Source organism: Miniopterus schreibersii, assembly GCF_964146895.1.
Source record: "Miniopterus schreibersii genome assembly, chromosome: 11".
Classification (NCBI taxonomy): domain Eukaryota; kingdom Metazoa; phylum Chordata; class Mammalia; order Chiroptera; family Miniopteridae; genus Miniopterus; species Miniopterus schreibersii.
The window spans coordinates 68,547,338-68,569,556 of NC_138111.1; the positions used below are offsets into that span (position 1 = coordinate 68,547,338).

At 40.5% G+C, this 22,219-nt stretch overlaps 1 protein-coding gene across 7 annotated transcripts in view; it reads left to right on the top strand.

Moving 5' to 3' along the window:
- Window positions 1–10,390, top strand: part of SPIN1 (spindlin 1) — a 75,237-nt gene extending 64,847 nt beyond the window's left edge. For 5 of the 7 annotated variants that reach the window (XM_081151675.1, XM_081151674.1, XM_081151676.1 and 2 more), the window contains 2 exons: window positions 2,274–2,507; window positions 6,565–10,390. In XM_081151675.1, the coding sequence (XP_081007801.1) occupies window positions 2,274–2,507; window positions 6,565–6,764 (434 nt within the window). In that variant the 3' untranslated portion in view covers window positions 6,765–10,390. The remainder of the gene's footprint in view (window positions 1–2,273; window positions 2,508–6,564) is intronic. The other 2 variants (XR_013999888.1, XR_013999889.1) reach the window with 1 other exon arrangement.
- Window positions 10,391–22,219: the final 11,829 nt, after the last annotated feature.

Consider the following 22,219-nt stretch of genomic DNA (forward strand, 5'->3'; position numbering starts at 1 on the left):
GCTGCTATGAACATGGGGGTACAAATATCCCTTCGGGACCCTGCGTTCAGTATTTTGGGGTGTATACTCAGAAGTGGAATTACTGGATCATATGGTACTTCTTTGTTTAATTTTCTGAGCAATATACATACAGTTACTGTTTTCCATAGTTTTCGTAAAATTTACAGTCCCTACCAACAGTGCACCAGGGTTCCAGTTTGCCTACATTCTCACCAGTTCTTCTGGTTTGATTTGCATTTCTCTGATGATTAGTGATTTTGAGCATCTTTTCATATGCTTTTTGACCATTGCTGTGTAATTTTAGCAGAAATGGCTATTCAAGTCCTTTGCCCATTTTTCGATCAGATTATTTGATTTTTTTGTTGTTGAGCTGTAGGAGTTCTTTATAATTCTGGAGGTAAATGAGTTTTAATTTAAATAACAGTATGACAAATTTATTGATAATGATTTTAGATTCTACATTGCAATTAACCTTTAAGGAGCTACCACATGTTGAGTTTTGATATAGTATGATAAAAGAATATCTAGAATTATATGAAAAGGTTAATAGGTCAAAAGAATATATAACAGATCAGATGCTAAAGCAGATTTGAGAATCTAACTGTCCTTTTTAAAGCTAGACATTAAGAGATTTGCAAAAATGTAAAACGATGACACTTTTCCTACTAAGTTTTTGTTAGAGGATAGTTATTTTTCATTAGAAATATGTTTATGTGCCCGGCTGGTGTGGCTCAGTTGGTTGAGCATGGTCCCATGCACCAGGAGATTGCCAGTTCGATTCCTGCTAAGGGCACATACCCAGGTTGCGGCTCAATCCTTAGTAGGGGGCATGCAGGATTGATGTTTCTCTCATTCATGTTTCTCTCTCCCCCCCTTCCTCTCTCTGAAATCAATAAAAATATATTTTATTAAAAAAAATGTTTATGTAGGTATTTTAAAATATTTTTAGATTTGTCATTTATAATTTCTAAAATCATTGATATTGATAGTTGTCATCTAAGTATACAAATGCTCCTTTGGGTCCTCAGAAAATTTTAAGAATGTAAAGGAGTCCTGAGATTAAAAACTTGAGAACTTTTGATATGAAGAAACTAGTGGAATTTCGTTTTAACATTGTGCACTGGGGAATTCTATGTACTTTTTATTAATTATCTGATAATTAAGCAAACCACCGTATGTTTTTAGAATGTCCTGATAAATTGGGTAAGCAGTATCTTTACCAAGAAAGTCTATCTAATCTTTGTTCCTTTGAATTTTATTTGACAGAAAGAAAAGCATGAGTAAAATAGGGTTGCTAATTTATTTTAAAGACATAAATTAGGAGGAACCTTATAATTAGTAAGAATCTCTGTAATTTCCCAGTATTAAAGAAATGAAGCTTGTAGTTTTTTCCTACTTCTTTAAAGAAGGTGGAGCAGGGCTGCAGAGGGCTGTTGATACACCAGGGGGGGCTGTGCTCCTCCCCACGGGAGCCATCCACGCAGCCTGTTCTCTGTAGTAATTTGTACAACAAATATTGAACCACCGTGAGCGTGGTATTGGAAACAGGATGGGAAAGGCCTCTGCTTTGCATCATGGTCTGCAGCCTAAAAGCAAGTAAACAAACATGTAAAATAAGATCACTGCAGAGAATGGTAAATGCCGTTAAAAAATAAAACTGGGTGAGGTGACTGGTGACTGTACCTGGTAGGGCTGGAGAGCCTCTGGGAGGAGACCTGCTCCGGAGCCGGCCCCTGAAGGTGTGGGAGCAGCACGTGGCCTGGACGAGGAGAGCGGAGTGTCCCAGGAAAAGGAAGAGGCCCTCGCCTCTGAGGTGTAGGTGGTCAGGAGGAAGGTGACAGAGCAGGAGGGAAGAGGGCCAACGGGGAAAGGTGGCCCATGAGAAGCATTCGTTATTCAAATTATGGAAGGAAAATACTGGTGCATTTTAAATTAACTATTAAACAATAACAAAAAAAATGTATACCTTGAATGAATCATTAAAAGTCCCAGTTTAGATATAGTACCAAGAGCAGATGAGTTCAGAAAAATTAAAAGGAGAAAAATATTCTCCAAATAACTGACTTGAGGCACTAAAATAGCCCTGATGGAATGAAATCTGGGCTGGGCCCCACAGTGTAATTTTGGTGGTTCTTAAAACCACCAGGTGATCTGATGCTGGCTAGTGTGTTGTGTGGAAAACATTTCAGGTAGTCTCTTTGAATAAGTTCAGTTTTCACAGTACATATTCAGTAAACCCATTGTAGACCATTGTTTGCTTTTTTTGTCCCTAGCTACATCTCGAATCAGCGATGCACACTTAGCCGACACAATGATTGGCAAAGCGGTAGAACACATGTTTGAGACCGAGGATGGCTCTAAAGATGAATGGAGGGGAATGGTCTTAGCACGTGCCCCTATAATGAACACGTGGTTTTACATCACCTATGAGAAAGACCCCGTCTTGTACATGTACCAGCTCTTAGATGATTATAAAGAAGGTGACCTTCGCATTATGCCTGATTCTAGTAAGTATGGATTGACAACTTTTATTTTTGATTATTTCAAAGTAATTTGAATTTTAGAGCAAGATACTTGATTAACTATCTTGCAGATACATTTTTAAATTTTAATTATTAGGGATAAGTGATGATTCTTTTAGTCACACACCAAGCATAGGTTGTGAAAATTTTCACCCCTTTGCCAAGAGCAATTTACTTTCTGTGTAGGTTTCCCTGCTCTGGACTTTGGACTTCCATATGAATGGGGCATATAACATGGGGTCCTTTGTGACTGGCTTCTTTCACTCAGCATGGTGTTTTCAGGTCTCATCCATGTTGTAGCATGTGTCAGTACTTCATTTAAAAAAAATTTTTTTTTTTTTATGGACAAATACAGCTCCTTGTGTGGATACACTGTTTTATTTGTTCGTCCATTGATGGACATTTGGATTGTCCTCTACCTTAGTTACTGTGAAGACTGTTGCTATGAATATTTGTGTGCAAGTTTCTGAGTGGTTGGGTGTTTTCCATTCTCTTGAGTATATACTGAGGGGTGGAGTTCACTCTGTTGAAGTGTGTAGGGAACTGCCTAATTTTCAGAGCGGCCCCCCTGTTACACTTTCTCATCAGCAGTGTGAGGGTTCTGGTTTCTCCACACCCTCGCCCATGCATGTTCCTCACTTTTTTACCTTAGTGGTTGTGAAGTGGTATCTCATTATTTCCCTGATGACTCAGGATGGCAAGTATCTGTCCATCGTATGTCTTTGGAGAAATGTCTGTGTCCTTTGTCCCTTTTCAGCTGGGCTACTTGTTAGTTGTGAGAGTATTCTAGGTGCAGGTCTCTTGTCAGATAGATGATTTGCAGATACTTTCTTTCATTCTGTGGGTTCTCCCTTCACTCCCTCGATGGGGTTCTGAAGTCTATTTCAGCTATTTTTCCTTTGTTGTTTGTGCTTTTGGTGGTGTGTCTTGTAATCCCTTGACAAAGCCAAGGCTGTAAAGACTTACCCCTGTGTTTTCTTATAAGAGCCTTAAGTTTTAGCTCTTACATGTAGGTCTTTAGCTCTTCTGTTTAGATCTTTGATATGTTTTAATTTTTGTTTATGATGTGGCTTAAGGGTCAGCTTTATTCTTTTGCATGTGACAATACGGTTGTCTGAGCACCATTTAAAAAAACAAAACCAACACGATTCTTTCCCCTGTTGAATGGTTTTGGCACCCTTGTTGAAAATCAGTTCATTATAGATGTATGGGTGTATTTGTGGACTTTGACTTCTAGTCCATTGGCTCATATGTCTGGTTATGTCAGTGTCACACTTGATTATATTGTTTTGTAATAAGTTTTCAAATCTGGAAGTGTGACTCCTTTTTTTCACTCCCAGGACTGTTTTGGCTATTCTGGGTGTCTTGAAATTTCGTATGAATTTTGGAATCAGCTTGTCAGTTTTTGCAAAGAAATCAGCTGGGATTGTGATAGGATCATACTGAATCTCTAGGTCAGTTCAGGGAGTATTGCCATCTTGATCCATGAGCATGGGATGTTTTTCCATCTATTGAAATTTTTTTTTCCTATCAGCATTGTCTTGTAGTTTTCAGAGTATAAGTTTTACACTTTTGTTGTTGTTGTTGTTAAATTTCTTCTTAAGTATTTTATTTGTTTTAATGCTATTGTGAATGGAATTAGCCTGGTCTTTTTAAAACTACTCCATATCCTTTCTTCAAACACATGAATCCCGGATCCCTGGACAGACACAGACACTCACTATATTAGTAATGTGACAGCATCTCTATTCTCTCTATTTTTATTTTTTCTCTTGATTTAGAGAGAGAGAGAGAGAGAAACAGAAACATGGATTTTTGTTGTCTCACTTATTTATGCGTTCATTGGATAATTCTTGTATGAGCCCTGACTGGGGATTAAACCCACAGCCTTGGTGTATGGGGATGACACTCTAACCAACTGAGCTATCTGGTCAGGACTTCTATTCCCTTTTTTTTTCAGTTCTTCCTGTGAACAAGCCAGGCAATGAACCTACTCATGGTTTCATCAGGCCCTGACTTTCTACCTTCTAGATTTTTATTAAATGTTTGTGTACATTTGTTATAAATGTGTAATGGAAAGTATTTATATAGGTAGGAATTACATGAAAGCATTCCTTAAAAGCATTTCTCCAGCCTGTATGAAGCTGGGGTTTTTGGTGCTTTTTGTAGCGTTATATCCAGTCACAGTGAGTGTTGTAGACTTGACGACAGAAAGCTTGGGGTCATTTGCATGTTGCCCATCTCCCCTCCCGACTGCGCCTCTACCCTCCTCTCCAGACTGCCAAGTGTTTTCGTGTGTGATATGGAAGCTCATTTGTCGTTAGAAGCAGCATCGATGCGCTGAGGCGAAGAGCTCTGCAGGGGCCTGTTTGAGTCCCTTGCTGCTCTCTCGTGTTACTGTAAATGTCTGGGAACCATGCTTTTGGGATCCCTTTGTAAACATGAAGGCCCGTGAAAGTGGTGGTGCAATGCTGCTGTTTGAGCGAAAAGCATTTCTGAAGATTTCAGCTTAGGTTTCCCCTTCACTTCCTTGTTTAAGAGAATCGCTGTAATGTGTGCTCAGGCGTTTCAGTTGTACTTTTTGTGACTCTTAGTACCAGATCAGATAGGGTTTGGACCATGTCATTCAGTAAGAGAATTTGTTGTAATCAGAGAGGCAAACTACCACTGACTTTTAACTACATGACAATGATCCAAACCGGATGCCTTGAGAACAGAATGGTGCACTGCCAGCCGTGGTGCCAGGGCAGCCAGCCGGAGCCCGGACTGTCCTGAGAACGCCAGACATCTGGTTGCCCTGCCTGAGGGCCCTGCCCTCTGCTAGTACATGGGAAAAGCATGAGCTCTTCAGGACTGGTTAAGAGGCTTCTAAAAACAGAATTGTTAACCGCCTGCCTCCATTTCCCCTTTTTTCTCTTTTACTTTGTTTATTGGTGGCGCTGATGGTTTGCTCTCACTTCATGTGTATTACTAGAATAGAGCTCCTGAGCTGGGTCACAGGGTCGCGTCTTTCAACACTTAAGAGTCTCCTGAGGACCTCTTGAAAAATGCGGGTGCTTCAGCCATCCTCGGAGATTCCGTTGTAATTGGTCTGGGGATGGAGTTCATTTAGCACCTATTTTTAAAGCATAGGAAATCTTTTTTATCTTTTATATTGAATTTATTGGGGTGGCATTGGTTAATTAAATTATATAATAGGTTTCAGGTGTACAGTTCTTTACTACATCACCTGTAGAACTCTCTGTTTTGAAACTGGGTTAGGAAGACAGTGTGTGGCGCAGGGAAGCCGAGGACAAAGGAGCTTTAAGACGGGGAGTAAACTTAGGCATCTTCAGTGTGCGGCACATCCTTAGAAACCCAGCAGCAGCATCTGCCGTGAAGTCCTATTTCAGAGTAGCTCAGACTTATTTTTAAGAAGATATATAATTATTTAGATTTTTTCCTTGGCCCTTTTCTTCATTGAGTCAGTACCTCTTCAGGTAATTATAGCCGTAATTAAACATGAGTCCAAGGAATTTCTGGTTAGGACTCTTAAATGTGTTTACACGTTGAGATCTTGGTGGTCAGCACACTATTTTTGTAAATGAAGTTTTTTTGTTTTCATTTTCAGTCCTCACCGGAGGATATCTTTTTGTTTTTGTTACTGATTTGAGAGAGAGAGAAGCATCGTTCTGCTGCCTCCATACGCACTCTGACCAGGGATCGAAGCTGCAGCCTTCTGGTGTACGGGACGACACGCCAGCCAGCCGTCACCCAGCCAGAGCATAAAGGAAGTTCTACTGGCACTCAGCCACACTAATTATGTATCATATGTGGCTGCTCTCACACCACCAAGCAGAACTGAGTAGTTTGTACAGAGACCATGTGGCCTCAAGTCTAATGTATTCATTGTTTGGCCCTTGAAGAAAAATTTGCTGACCCTTGGTCTAAATAAGAGAAACCAAGGATATTGAAAAAATGTTAATTGTTAAAATAGACATGTGATTTGGTATGTATCTAAAAATTGGCTATAAATTCTTTTCCCCCCACTATTTACATATAGATGATTCACCTCCAGCAGAAAGGGAACCTGGAGAAGTTGTGGACAGCCTGGTAGGCAAACAAGTGGAATATGCCAAAGAAGATGGCTCTAAAAGGACTGGCATGGTCATCCATCAAGTAGAAGCCAAACCGTCTGTCTATTTCATCAAGTTTGATGATGATTTCCATATTTATGTCTACGATTTGGTGAAAACATCCTAGATGTCGTCATGAACTCTGCCAAATTTGTGGAACTATTAAATGTATAATTTGTAGACATAAAGACTTTTTGCTTTCCAGTTTAATGAAAGCTTAAATGTCCCTGCGAACCCACAATCTCTGCCAGCAGAACTGGTTTTGTTCTGAATAGTACAGATTTATGTGAACACAAAGCATTTTGTGTAAGGAACTCTTTCCTCTGAAAAAGAAGTCTGTTTGGAGGGGAGTTACAGGCAAGTTTGGTAAAAGTTAAGCTAGTATCATAGTCAATTAAAACTGTAATCGATCTTATCCATTTCCCCTTCACTCTTAACATTCTCTTACTCTGCCACAATGCAAGCATAGTTTGCTATTTTTGTTACTGCCTTTTTTTGAGATATATATGTATCAATATCTGCCTATCTATACCTGTGTGTATACATATATAATATATATATATATGCACACACAGATCTCTGTGCACTTGCGCGCGCGCGCACACACACACACACTTTATTGGCAGTCCTTTGTGGATTGGGATGGGGGTTAAATAATTTTCTCCAGTTTAATAGTAGTGCTTGACCCAATTCAATACTTAATATATTACTGCTGTTTATTTAATATTAAATTTGGGCACAGGAAGCAGATAGGATGTTCAGCTTGTTTCGAAAGTCAGAAGTTCTGAGCACCTTTTCAATTTGGAGGCTTCACACCATAAGTCCAAATGTGAGTCGCTTCTCAATAGTTAATGACCCACATTAGAATTTTGTAAAACAGCTAGAAATCTGGATAAAAGGCTGCCTTTAAATCTAAGCTTTGTAAACTTTTTTGTTTAAATATTTTATCAAATTCTTTTTTAAAAATTTTTTTATTTAGCATAGCCCAGGTGCTTGGTCCACACGGTGTAATTCCAGTGCATTTTGGATGCACATTGGGTCCATTATTTGTACAAATCCATAATCTGGATTTTGGTACACAGATTTAAAAGTGACAGTACATCAGTCATTTGTGTGTATGTGGTACTCCTGGAGGAGCAGTACTTTTACATTAATAATGTAAGCTGAAGAATGACAATGTTGCCCTCTAACAAGTTCTCTGGGACAGTTGTATTATTACTTATTACTGATACATGATTATGGTCCAAAGGCTTTTCCTCTGGCTTTCCCCTACAAAGAATGTCTAGACAAATACCAGCTAAAATCTCCTGACATCTTTTGGGGTGCTATATGTTCTTGCTTATGATGTGCTACTGCTGTGGACCCTGTCACACAAGGATCAGTCGCCCATGCCCATTTGTTGGTGTGACTGGTAGCAGCCCTTAGCCACAGAATCCTTCCTTGGCTTATTCCTTCAAGGTGGTTTTAACCAAAAAAGTGGTTGGTTTAGCAGCAAGACACCCATCTGTCACTTTGTTTTAGATAAGCCCTGCTGGTTTGAAAGCTAGGATAAAGGCCTATGTGAAACCAGTCTCTTGGGGAGATTGGAAATCTTACCTAAGATTTGGGCAGAAGGCTAAATTACACTCATGCTGTCAGTCAAACACCAGAAGTCCGTGAGCCCTCTGTCATGGCCATCCTTGATGTCAGAGATTTTGTAGTTTCAAGGTCTCACCTGTGGTTCGCATGATGCCCACTTTGCCTCCAGGAAGGCTGCACCTAGCGCTGTTGGATGGTAACCCTGCGCACCGTAGACGCACACACCATGTTTTCTGCAGCGTGTCCAGCGCCTCGTCGCAGCAGCCAAGGGTGAGCTTCTCCATGCAGTGAGTACCCAGGTCTTAGATGCTCCTCCCATGTTTGAACACGTGTCATGCTGTACATCTGTCAGCTGCTTTCCTGGTGGCTCTTGTAAGAGTTCCTGCATGTGAATCTAAGGCCGAGCCCAGTTCCCCAAACCCAGTGGACACGTGTGGCCCAGAGAGTGAGTGTGTCCAGCGTGTGCACTACACAAACAGCACAGTGACTTTGGGCTGAAAAACAAAGTTCTCTGGAAGTGTGCTGAGGTCGGGTCAGTGGAAACAGTTCTAGCATTACTTCATGACTTGCATTGTGGTTTTCCCACAAGTACCTTTAGCAACTTCAGTACCACATGATCTGCCACTCTAGATGAATGTGACAAGTGATTATTGTTATTATTTTAATTATTGTTCCATTTTTTGCCTTTAGGGGGAAGGAAAGGGAAGGGTTTTTGTTTGTTTTCCATCCTCCTCTGTGTGTGTGTGTGGCTTGAACCACACTTACTGACGCTGTGACTAATTCCTCCCTAGCCGAGTATTTCAGGCTTCGTTTTAGGCTCATGTTTCAGATCTGCATGCATTGCTTGCGTTTTCCTGGTATCTGAATGTTGGTTCCTTGTTCTAGGAATCCAACATTAATTTCCAAAATTATGGGACTTGTGACAACACAAGACATGAATCTGTATAAAATGTATTGGCCTTCCTCATTGACCTGCTATAGTATTACTGTGTCGTGTGTGCGTGTGTGTGATGTCTGGCTGCCACGTAAAGCTTCAAAGGAAAACCTTAAAGCAGACCATCCTTTTTTGCATGCTTTATTCTAAGTAGAATGTTCAGTGTAACTAACGAAAAATGCATGTTAAAGGTATTTAGGTTTTTTTGTTTTTTATTTTTGTTTTTACTTGTTTTCAGTTTTCTGTATATTTGCTTACTGTGCTGTTTTAGTGGTTGTAGGATAAAATGCACTGGTGAAGCAAATGTAGTGCCAACAGGAGGTGATTTTCCAGTTGTGTATGTCATGCAGCATTTGAAGGGACTGTGCATCTTAGAACAATCACAGTTACCTCTAAACCGGATTTCATTTCTATTATTTTATGTGCCAAACCCCAAAGTGCATTGGGCTTGAATCTCTGAACGCTGTGGACCTATTAGAAGACTGTTTTGATTGTCACAAATTGTAGTGCCTGAAAACATTCTTAAGCTGATTGTCTTAAAAAAAAAGAAAAAGAAAGAAAGTTCTCCAAAGACAAAGCAGGAACAAATAATTATGGTCGAAATGTCTGTGGTGGTTCCTTGGAAATGCTGCGCTTTTTGTATTTTCCATCGTAGTGCAGTTTGAACGAATGTGTATAGTTCAGAGGTCTTCGTGTTCGCATCTTAAAATTAGGTAATGACCTCATCTTTCAAGCTTGAATTCATTTTTTTAATTTTAATTTTATTTTATACAATGTGTAGACAGTTCCCTGTTCTCTGCATTTAGAAGTATAAACAATATAAATCTGTTAATTCTGTAAGTAATTTTTATAATTATGATGTAACTCTATCCTATCCTTAAAACATTTAAAATAAACCCTTTATGTGCAACTTTTGACTGTAAATTTTGTGCTCATGAGCAAAATGTGATGTGTTAAACCTGCTTCTGGAAAAAAGTCTTTAAAGTTTTACTTTAAGATTTTAAGTACCTTTTTTACCCCTTTTCACCACATGTAAATGTCAGATATACAAGAAACAAATAGAATTTTTATTTGAATATAATATTTAATAATACCTGAAAGGAGAGGGGCCATTAATCAGTATCCCAGATATCTAGTTCCAGATATTAAAGTTTGTGATTTGCCGTTAATGAGAAATTTTAATTTATCATAAAATTTTTAACTTGTTTTAAATAGAATTAAATATGTATTTTATACTTTCACATCTATTCTTGCTTTGTATGCTGCCTATGATGCTTTATTAATACTTAAATACCAATCTATGAGATTCTGTAGTAAAAAAATCTTCATTTTTCAGTGGTAAGGTAAAAGAAATGTAGGTACTCCTGTGACCTATGTTTACTTTGTTTTATCTACCAGGATTATTTTAATCAGTGAGGTAAAAGTAGAGTTTATGATGTGCCTTTATTGGATTTTTTTTTATTTTTATGTTTCCTTGTTGAGTTTGACTTAGGGATTCTATGGTGAAGGTCAGGCCAGGTGGCCGAGGGAGGCTTGTCTTCCACAGCCAAGGGGACGTGGGGTGGCCCCAAGGCTCTGGCAGGAGTAGCTGCAGATGGTGTGGGGAGGTGAGCCTGGGAGCGCAGGTGCTCACCCCGGGCCAGATCTTAGTCGTCGTCTTGTGGTATCAACGCTACAGTTCAGGAAATACTTTCCCCAAAATAACAAAGCAAGTTCAGTCTGAATGTTGGTGGTTGCTGGCTGCTCTTGTAAACTGATGGGTCAGGCTGTTGAGCGAGTCCACACTATTGGAGAACTGTAGGGATGGCTGGGCCTGCAGTCTTGTTCCTTCTCGGAGTGCTCAGCCCTGAGGTCACAAACGCACTCGTAGGTGCTTGATGAGTCCCTTGCCAAGTACTTCGCCCCATTATTTCAGTTAATCCTTTTTTTTTCTAATCCTCATCTGAGGATATTTTTTCATTGATGATTTTTTTTTTTTTTTTTATAATGGGAGAGACAGAGGCGGGGGGCGGGGGGGGGGGAGACACATCGATTGGTTGCTTGCCTCCCGCACGCACGCACCCCGACTGACCTGGGCCGGGGATGGAGCCTGCAACCAAGGTATGGGCCCTTGACGAATCGAACTGTGACCCTTGGGTCCTCAGGCTGAACCTCTAACCACTTAACCAACCCGGCCAGGGCTCATTTAGTTCTTAATCTTGTGAGGAAGGCGTGACTTTTCTGTGTTGTACGTGTGGAAGGAAAGGGTTTGAGTTATGTTGTCCAGGGTCACAGGGGCCATCAGGGCTCAGACCCTCAACACTGCTGTATCAGCACCTCAAAATTAAGTTCCTGCAGTGGAATGATTTGAATAATCTATAGCCTAATTTCTATGGATAATTTTTGTAACCTTAATTATCATAAGTGGATAGCAAAACCTTTTTTATTTCCAAATTGCCTAATAAAAAGTTTTATGTTGGTCACTAGAATGTAGGAATCTGTCTCTGTATGGTAAGAATTAGAACCCAAAGTTATTTGTTTCCTGCAAAAATAAATACTTTATTTTGGAGAGAAGTTTGCTGAAGAAATGTGAATAATTTCCATTACAAGAATGGAGATAGTATTTTCTGTTTCAGAGACGCTTTTAAACATGTCATTAAATTAATATTCTTATAAAACCTGGACCACTTATGTCCATAGCACAAAATCTTACACAAAATTTTTATAGTAAATTGTTTATGTCATCTTTTGTAAGTTTGTTTTTAGGCTGCTGTGTTGCAGAGAATTCAGTGAGTCTTTAAATTATTTCACCAGACATTCTTACATAGTCTCTGTCTGCCCTTACATTGTTGGCCTTAAAGTTCTTTAAGTTTTGGTAACTCAATGGCAGATGGTTTTTGTGTATTGCCTTGGCACATCATTTTGCATAAATATGACATTGCATCCTTTCTGCTTAATTTTTATGTGAGGGCATTGGACAAGGTGGCGATGGTGACACTGAAGTATGTGTGGGCCCTTTCCAAGCATTTCTTTTTTACGTTGGCCATTAACAGTAGGTGAGTAAGCTGCCAATTACATTGTAGGTGTGTTCCTGCCTCCACTTGTATCTTCATCCCCCCCCCATTGTTGAAAATTCATGCTCTGGGGGAATGTAAGAGCTTGAAGTAACATGGGAACTACCTAACATCCTTTACAGGATTTACATTCATGTAACTTTAAAAGTCTGTCCTTGTGCTGAAACCACTGAAGCAGGTTATGGTGTGAAAAGGACAGCAGGAAGGCCTCTAACACACCTTGATGTTAACATGAGTTACCAACAGATTGAGTTGAAATTCAGCATTCTCTATTGTCCTCAAACACATTGCAAAAATAGCTTTAAAGCTTTTGCCTTGAATTTGTCTCCTAACAATTTGTAAGAAATCTGGTAGTTACTACACATGCTCTGTGTACGCACCTGTGATAGGCTCTGAGCATCCCCACTGGAAAAACAAGCGTGGCCCCTGGTGACAGGCTCTTTTCCTGAAACTTGTTCTTTATTCTGGACTGTGTTTGTGTTTATTGTGTCTGTGTGTCTGTTATTTACTAGGGACATTATTTTTACCATAATGTTGCTTTGACTTGTCCTGTAATACTATGGTCAAGTAGTTCTAACCACTGGGTTTGTGTCTTAATTTGCCCCTAATCTGATTTGTCACGGTAGAAGAGACCAGATTGTGGTCTTTTTAGAACAGTCCTGCAGGGGAAGATAGAATGTTAAAGACTGAAAAATGTACCTGAGCGGATGATGTCCATAGTCTGCATTGACCCACAACTGCAATAACTGCCTCTGAGCAGTTCGAAGGGGGAGAGAACACATCTGGGCACAGGAAGCTATGATGTCCATTTGTTTAATTCACACACGTTCATAAAAACAGAAATGGCTCAGCCCATCGTCACTGGCCCTTTTTTTGTTAGGTAATTGTATTTTTTAAAGGGTCATGATCCGGTTAAGCATATGTGGTACACCACTGAAGGAGTGCTTTGTGATAAAATTCTACGTGTGTGTATCAGTCAGCTTGAGCTGCTGTAACAAACACCACAGAAAGCATGACTTAAACAGCAGATGTTTGTTCTCAGTTCTGGAGGCTGAAAATCCAAGGCCAGGATGTCAGCAGGATTGGTTTTTCCTTAGGCCTCTCCTGGGCTTGTAGATAACGGTCTTCCTCCTGTGTCCTCACATGTCCCTGCCTCTCTGTGTGTCTCTGTCCTAGCCTCCCGGATTAGGGCCCACACTTAGTACCTCATTTTAACTTAGTCATCTCTTTAAAGGCCCTGTCTCCAAATACAGTCACATTCTGAGGTACCAGGGGTTAGGCCTCCAACATGTGGATTTTGGGGAATTACAATTCACCCCATAGCACCATATTAAAATTTAGTGGGCTTTCTTACTGTTAACCCTGCAGTGGAAAAGAAATCTTATTGGCAGGGCATTATCTTTGACAGGCTAATTATTTTTAAAGTAATACCGATGCTCTAGTTTCATACAAAGGGATAAGCATAGTTACTAAAAAGAACATTGAAAGAAGAGCCAACTCACTGAGTTCTAGATCTGTTTGCCCACTTCCTGCTGGTGTGACCCAGGCAAATGATTTAGCCCCTCACTGTTTTCCTTGTCTATAAATGGGGCACATCCTGCCATGACACTCAGTGAGATGCTGGACGTGTGCGAGGTGCAGACTTGACCTGACACAGAGGGGACCGTCTCTAGGCTGGCATTTTATCAGGAGGTAGCGCCTTACACAGATTGCAGCTTTGTTATTTAAGAGCTTGCCGTGTTTGCTTGGATATTTTTGATCTTTGAGATCACACTTTAGTTCCACGGTTTCATTTATTATATAATGTCAGGAAGATTTCTGTTTTTATGTGGTTTTTTTTTTAGAAAACTAGCATCTCCACATACATAACAATTGTAATAATAAGTACTCTTGATATGTTGGTGGGATGTTCCACCTACATTTTTAATTTTGTTGTAACTGAGGGCTCTCTGTAAATCTAACCTTTCTGAATAAAGGTGCACATCTGTTTTGTTGAAGTGTTCACATCACAGCGGCCATGAGCACTAACCTTTTGTGACATGTGTTGCTAGACTTTGCAGTGTCAGGCAGTGGTCTAATTGGTAGTCATTTAAATAGCAGGTCCATTTTCAGAACAAATTGCTGCCAAAGAGGGAAGCTGTCTTTTAAAAAGGACGGTTATGCCCGATGAATGGTTAGCTGTGTGTGCAGTGGGGGCAGTGGTCACTCTGCAGTCTACCCCTGGTTGCGCCTTTGTGCACCATGTCATTTCACTGCCTTTCCTCTCCTGTTTAATCTGAAGTCGGTCCCTCTGTGGAGAAGTTTTAAAAGTGGGTTATGTTTCTAAGGAGGAACAGCTTACAGGTGTTAAAATTCACTTGAGTTTTTGGACATTCTGTCATTAAGTTTCTGGTATGGATAGTTAACCTTGGTCCCCACAGTCTTTCTCAGCAAAGCAGCTGCTTTATTTAAATTGCAACAGAATTGCCTTCTGTTCTCACGTGTGCTCAGAAGAATATTCAGCAAGATTGCCAGGGCATGGTGACTGGAAGGTAGCGCGTGCTCCACGGCTCCTGGGAGTGTGGAGGGTGTGGGCACGCTTTTGTCCTAGGAAAGCGAAGATGTGGAGCTGGTGGCGGCATTTGTGGCTCACCAGGGTTCTCGCTGTCCCATGCTCCATGGAGGCTCACGCCTCACAGCCACCACCTAGGCATTTTAATTCTCTGAAACCAGAGTGGCGTGGTTTGGCTTTTATAGAACAGAAAGTGCAGCCCGGCCAGGCGTGGCTCAGCGGTTGAGCATCAACCTAGGATCCAGGCGATCGGGGTTCGATTCCCGGTCAGGGCACATGCCTGGGTTGTGGGCTACAGCTGATCAATGACTCTCTCATCATTGATGTTTCTCTCTCTCCCTCTCCCTTCCTCTCTCTGAAATCAATAAAGATATATTTAAAAAAACAAACAAAAAAAACAAAGTGAAAGAATTGCAGTATGATTTCACTTTAGTCCTAATTCTCCCAGCTGACCATTAGCCTAGAGAATGTTAGTACTTTGGAACCCACCAGGGCTGTTTCTGCCCAGTCTCTTCCAGTGGAAGCCACTCATGGTGGTCAAGGCCTTGCCTGGTTGGAGGTTACCTCTGCTGCCTCTCAGGTTCGCTGTGCACGCTATCCTATAGTTTATTATGAATTGCAAGGTGAAGTTTCATGTTTTCCATTGCTATCCAAACCTTTTTCCTAGTTTCTATGCCTTTGTAATTTAAAATACCCTAAAACCGTTTACCATGTTTTCCTATTTAAAAACAATTCTAGTTACGGTGTCAAGCTGGAACAGGGTGAAGTACTAGGTGTGGCTTTTGGGTAGACACCTATCTTAACTTTAATTGGGTGAATTACCCAATTAAATAAGGTTTTGTATTATTACCTCTGCCACCTCTAGTAAAAGACCAGCTTTACAACTATAAACCAAGGTATTTTGTTGTTTTTGTTGACCCTCACCCGAGGATATTTTTTCCATTGCTTTTCCGAGAGAGGGGAGAGGGGGGTGAGGAGAGAAACATCTATGTGAGAGAGATACATTGATTGGTTGCCTCCCGTACTAGGCTGGACCTGGGGCAGGGAGGGAACCCGTAACCCAGGTATATGGCCTTTATTGGGAGTCATACCTGGGACCCTTCGGTGCATGGGCCAACAAACACCACTTGGCCACACCAGCCAGGGCTTATCCAAGGTATTTTAATGTTTTCCTTATACTGTAGAAAGAATCCTAGTTTGTTTGGGTTTTTTAATTGATTTTAGAGAGAGAAACATCATTTTGTTGTTCCATTTAATTCATGCATTCATTGCTTGCTTTTGTATGTACCCTGATCGGAAATCTAAGCTACAACCTTGGCATGTCAGGACAACTGAGCTACCTGGCCAGGGTGCGAGATTCCTAGTTTTGACTTAATAGTTTATATGCTGATTGAGTACTGAAGGTAAATTAGAAATTTTTCAGAATTGATTTGAGAGGCCTTTATAATCAGTTGGTTTATTCTGAGGCTAATTGTTAATTTTTCCAAGAAAACAAAGTCCCTTTTATAATTAACCCTATTACCAATATTTCTTTGCATTTTGTGAAACCATAATGTCTATGAGGTAAAATTATCATACCTTTATTAAGGATCCTTTTAAAGGACCGTGTTAATATAGTTTTGTGCTTGGTTTTCTTTTATAATCTTTAAAGGGACGATTTTAGGAATCTTGTGTCATGAATTTTTTGAGACGGCTAAGTTCTCATTCGCTGGGAAGTACTATCCAGAGTAACCTTTCGAGAAAGTGGATTTCCATGACTTTGAAAAAACAGTCCCCACAAAGGGGAATATGGAGTATAGCGTTGAAGCAAGTGCCCAGGTGACTGTAGGCATTAGAACCCACACCCTGAGCAGATCCTGTTTAGTTCACCAACAGTTCCCTAGTTCTCAGCGTCAGCCGCCAGCTTCAAGTGCCTGCAGAGTGAAGCTGAGCACTCAGGCGGGCACCAGGTGGCGTCAGGACGGACCTCTGCTATGCTGTCCTCCACCTGGGGCTCTGACCACTGTACAACCTTTCCCAAAGGTCAGGACCAGTCACAGGCCACCTGCTTGTCGGTGCTGTCACCCGTCACAGCTGCTGTGAAGTCCAGGGAGCAGCCCAGGCCTGCTGGCCAGTGGCGAATGTGGTCCCTGGTCATGTATCCTGTCAGCTGGACACTGAAATGACACTCAAACCCACTGGCTCCTAAGGACCCTTCTGCCCCTCAGGCCACTTCCTGGAAAGAGGAGCAGTATGAGAGCTGCTTTCTTTGTCCCGAGATTTGTCATGGAGGTGCTATCTCAGTTACACTCCTGTTGTAGGTGGTGGGAGGCCCATGAAGGAGGGCTTCACAGATGGAGCCACCCCTGGGTCCCATGTGGCCATGCTGGATTTGCAGCCTTAGCAGTTGGTCCTGTGCAGCGCTTGGGAAGAGCCGTGTCTGGTTGCAGCCTGGGCAGCCGGTGCGGGTCTCATTGCCCCTTCCACCTTTCACCACACATTGGTGATGAGATTGCAGAGAGACAAGCGGCCCACTGGCCAGGTGGCCTATTGGCTGACGTGACTATTTTCTTTTACACAAATTAGTCCCTGTCTTTTCATACCTTTATTTCCCTTGCCCTGTCAACAGTTCACATGCTTTTACTTGTCAATGAGCGCAGAAGAGCTCTTCCAGAAAATTCAGTTGGTTCCTTATATCTTTAAAAGGCAGCTTTTTGTGTGCTTTTTCCTCAGTGTCTGACATTGTGTTTGTAACTTACCATTAAGTTATTTACTCCTCTGGGGCAGAAAGGAGTTAAAGAGCCAGGAATTAGGAATTTATTACACACTAATTTTGTTAATCCTCAGGAATGGATGGTCTTTAAGAATGATCTTTGAAAATGAGAAATTCTGGGGCTGGCGTCTCAGTGCAGTGTGAGAAGCAGCTACATGGCTCTGGGTGAGGGTTATTAAAATGCAGATTCCTGGCCTTCACACACTGGGATTGGGACTCAGGAAACTGCAGTCAAAGCAGCACTGCTCCCTGACTCCTGTCTTAAACCTTAGGAGTAGTTAAAAGTCATAGAGGGTCTGATATTTCAGGCTGTATCTCAGTGATAAGGAGGGCATGCTTTTATGTGTCTAATAACCTTGACCTAATCTTCGCTGTTTTAAAGCTCCAGATTTTTTTTTTTATCAGTATGAGAGTCTTATTCTTAAAAGACTGGAACTGTGGAAATGATTCAAGTTGTTCTATGTGGAGCTCAGATTATCGGCACATTGCATTCCTGTGATTTGCCCATTTGCAGCCTGGCTGTGTTGGTTCTAGGTGACCTTTGCTGCTGGTCTTTGGGAAGACTTCCTGGTGGAAAACAGCCCTCATGCTTCAGCATTGAGATAATGTTGGTAGCCCCATCAGAAACGAACTCAAGTCACTTTCAATTACTTCATCCTGTTCCTGAAAGGATACCCAGTATTAAGTTTTAAAACAAAATAAATAGAGACCTGACTGGTGTGCTCTGTGGGACGTGCACACTGAAGGCTTGAGGGTTTGATTCCCGGTTAAGGGCATATACCTGGGTTGCATGTTCGATCCCTGGCCCTGGTCAGGGCCCATGCTAGAGGCAGCCAATTGATGTGTCTCTCACACCAATGGTTCTTTCTTTTCTCTCCCTCCCTCCCTCTCTCAAAGTCAGTGGGTAAAAATCCTTGGGTGAGGATTAACCAAAACAAAAACCCACAGAAAACTTGCAGGACAGGGAAATCCTTATACCAAATTATTTTCTCCTGCAGGATGCTGTCTCATTCTCTCACACATGAATTTAACTTTGGGAATTGTGGATTGGATACAACTTTGGAAGATATTTATTATTTATTACAAGAAACAACTATTTTAAATAGGAACAAACATAGTATTTCAACACAGTTCATTTGTCATATACTCTTGGAGTTTCTCTGAATAACCACCTTAGCTGTGTGTTTCACAGAACTCATGTTACAAGAGGGTGGAGCTTGGTCTATAAACCATCTAAATTATGATATGGGCGTGTGTGTGTGCAGTGGCCCAATACCGAACACATCAGTGTTTACTTTCTAGATTGCTCACATTGGTCTGATTACTGGACTGTAATGCATAGGTAGAGAAGGGGAGAGATCTTAATATGCTTAAGGTTTTCAGAATCTGAGAGACAGAACTTGAATTGGTTCAGTAGCAACCTATGTTTTATATTAAATTCCTTGTTACCTTTCTCAAAGGGAGTTGACTTTTGCAAAATCTGTAAGTGAATATTACATAGGTGTTGATGAAATAAATTGAACATCACTTCCTAATAAGTGCTAAGCAAAACACAATATATCAAAATTAATGGACACAGCTAAACAGTCCTTAGAGAGAAATTTATAGTTGTAAATACCTATATTTAAGAGATCTCAAATCAATAGTCTAAGCTTACATCTTAGCTAGAAAAAGAAGAGCAAAATAAATATAAATCAAATGGAAGAAATAAAGATTAGTATGGAAATCAGTGAAATGTAAAAAAACAATAGAGAAAAGTTAATGAAACCAATAGTTGGGTCTTTGAAAAGATCACGTTTGGCAAACCTTTACGCCAACCAAGAAAGAAACACAAATCACCATCAGGAATGAAAGGAGACATTACTACCAACCCTACAGAAATTAAAAGAATTGTAAAGAAATACTATGAATTACTTTATGCCAACACATGAGACAACTGAAGTCAAATGGATAAGTCTTAGATAAATGACCAAAACTTAGTCAAGAAGAACTAGAAAATCTCAACAGATCTATAACAAAGAAATTGACTAGAAAGTAGACTCTTCTCACGAAACAAAGCTCAGGGCCAGGTAGCTTCACTGGTGAGTGCTACCATGTAAAAAAGAAATGCCAATCTTTCACAGACTCAGAAAATAGGAGAGGGAGTACTTACCAGCTTTATGCTATGAGGCCTCTATGAGACAACATCATCACGAGGATACTACAGACCAATATCCCTTGAATAAAGATCCAGAAAAATCAACAAATCCAGTGACAAAATCAATTCAGCAAGATTGTAGAGTGAAAGATCTGTATATGAAAGGCAATTGCATTTCTGTGTAGATAATAAATATAGCAATGAACTACCCAAAATAGAATTAATTCCATCCACAACAGCATCAAAAAGGTTAAAATATTTAGGAATAATTTAATAAGAGTATAAGATTGTACCCTGAAATCTACAAATTTAAGGAGATCCAAGTAAAGGGAGAGACAGTCCATGGTCATGTGTCAGAAGACTCATGATTAATGTGGCAGTCCCTATAAGAATCCCAGCAGGCTTTGTTGGAAGAATGAACAGGGTGATCCTAAAATTTTAAAGGAAATGCAGAAGACTCAATAGCAAAAAAGAATACTGAAAAATAAAAAATTTGGAGAACTAACACCAATTTCAAAACTTACTGTGAATCTACAATAATCCAGATTGCATTGTACTGGGATAGGGATATATCTAAATCAATCTATTTACCTACTACCTACCTATCAATCATCTATCTCAGTGATAGAATTGAGAGTCCTGAAATTAATCCTTACATTCATGATTAATTGGTTTTCCTCAGAGATAGAAAAGTAATTCAGTAGAAAAAAAGATTGCCCTTTCAACAAGTGAGGCTAGAATAATAGGATATTCACATAGGAAAAGCTGAATTTAGACCATCATAGTGGACCATAGACCTAAGTGTCAGGGCTAAAACTATAAAACTTAGGAGAAATCATAGGTGAGAATATTCATGACCAAAGTTTCTTACATACAACATCAAAAGCACAATCCATAAAAGGTAAAGTTGATAAGACTTCATCAAAATTAAAACTTTTGTTAAACATTGTTAAGAAAATGAGAAAAGCCACAGACTGGGAGAAAATATTTGCAAATGACATTGATAAAGGGATTGGTATCCAGAATATATCAAGAACTCTAAGAAGGCAGTCCAAGTAAAAGTGCAAAAGATTTGAGTAGACATTGCTATGAAGAAGATGCACGGATGGCCAGTAAACACACAAAAAGATGCTCAACAGCCTGTCAGTAGGGAAATGCAGATTAACTGAGATGCTACTTCCCACTCACCAGCACGACTAGTCCAAAAATCAGGCGGTGATGTGTTGATTCTCCAAGAAGCTGCTGCAGCCCTTTGGATAACAGTTCAGTAGTTTCTTAAAAAGTTAAATATAAATTTACCATAATACCCTAGGTTCCTAGGAATATACACATAAGAATTGAAAAAAAAAGTCTACAGAAAAGATAAACTAATATTTGTAGCAGCATTGTTCATAATACCTCCATAAGGAAATAACCCAAATTTCCACCAACCAGTGAATGGACAGGCACAGCACAGGACCCCACACTGTGGAACACTGCTTGAGAAAGGAATGAACTGGTACATGCTATGACATAGAGGAGCCTCAAACACATAAAATGAAAGAAGCCTGATGGAAAATACCACATGCATGATTTCATTTATATGAAATGTCCTATAGAGGGAAAACTAGGGATGGAAAGTAGATTACTGTTTACGGGGGCTGGGGATACTAGGAGTCTTTATGGGGTGAGGGAAAATTTTTTAAATGTATCTTTATTGATTTCAGAGAGAGGAAGGGGGAGGGAGAGAGAGAAACATCAGTGATGAGAGTCATTGATCGGCTGCCTCCTGCACGCCCGGGCACTGAGGATGGAGCCCGCAACCCGGGCATGTGCCCTGACCGGGAATCGAACCACAGTCTCCTGGATCATAGGTTGATGCTCAACCACTGAGCCATGCCAGCCAGGCGGGGGAAATGTTTAAAGTTCAATTGTGGTAATGGTTAACGTAAACATTCAAACCTGTGAAGAATGCAAGTTTATTTGAGCCAAACTGTCGACACGTTCCGGGAGGCAGAATCTCAACGGGTTAATACTCCCAAGAATGGCAGTTTTGCACCTTGTTTTATGCATTACAGTCAAAAGAGGAGACAAAAGTAGGCTACATAAAATCCATTTGTGATAGATTAGGGAGGCGGGAGAAAGCAAAGAGGGGAAACCTTGGGGATTGGGCAAAAAGTAAAATGATAGACACACTTCTTTTACTTAGGTGGGTGCAGGTTAGTTAACAGTCAACAATTAATAACAATGAGGGGATTTGTGGTCTCTGCAGAGTGGTGCCTGAGCTTTGAGGGGTCTGGCAAAAGGGAAATTACTTTGACATTCCAATGATATGGTAGATGCAAAAAGATAGGCTCAGTTAAGGTGAAGATTGACATTTGTCAGGAACGATACCGGCCTAGGACATGACTACCCACGGGAAACTGCTTTTAGTTAAAAGGTTTTAGTTTCAGACCATCTTTGTTGTTACTTTAGGTCTCTGATTTTGCAAGGCCGCCATGCAGGCCTTCCCTGAGCTAGTCAGGTGAGCATGCGGCCCCTTTTCGCCCACAGTTGAACATCTCTAAATTTACTAAAATGAATTGTTCACTTAAAATA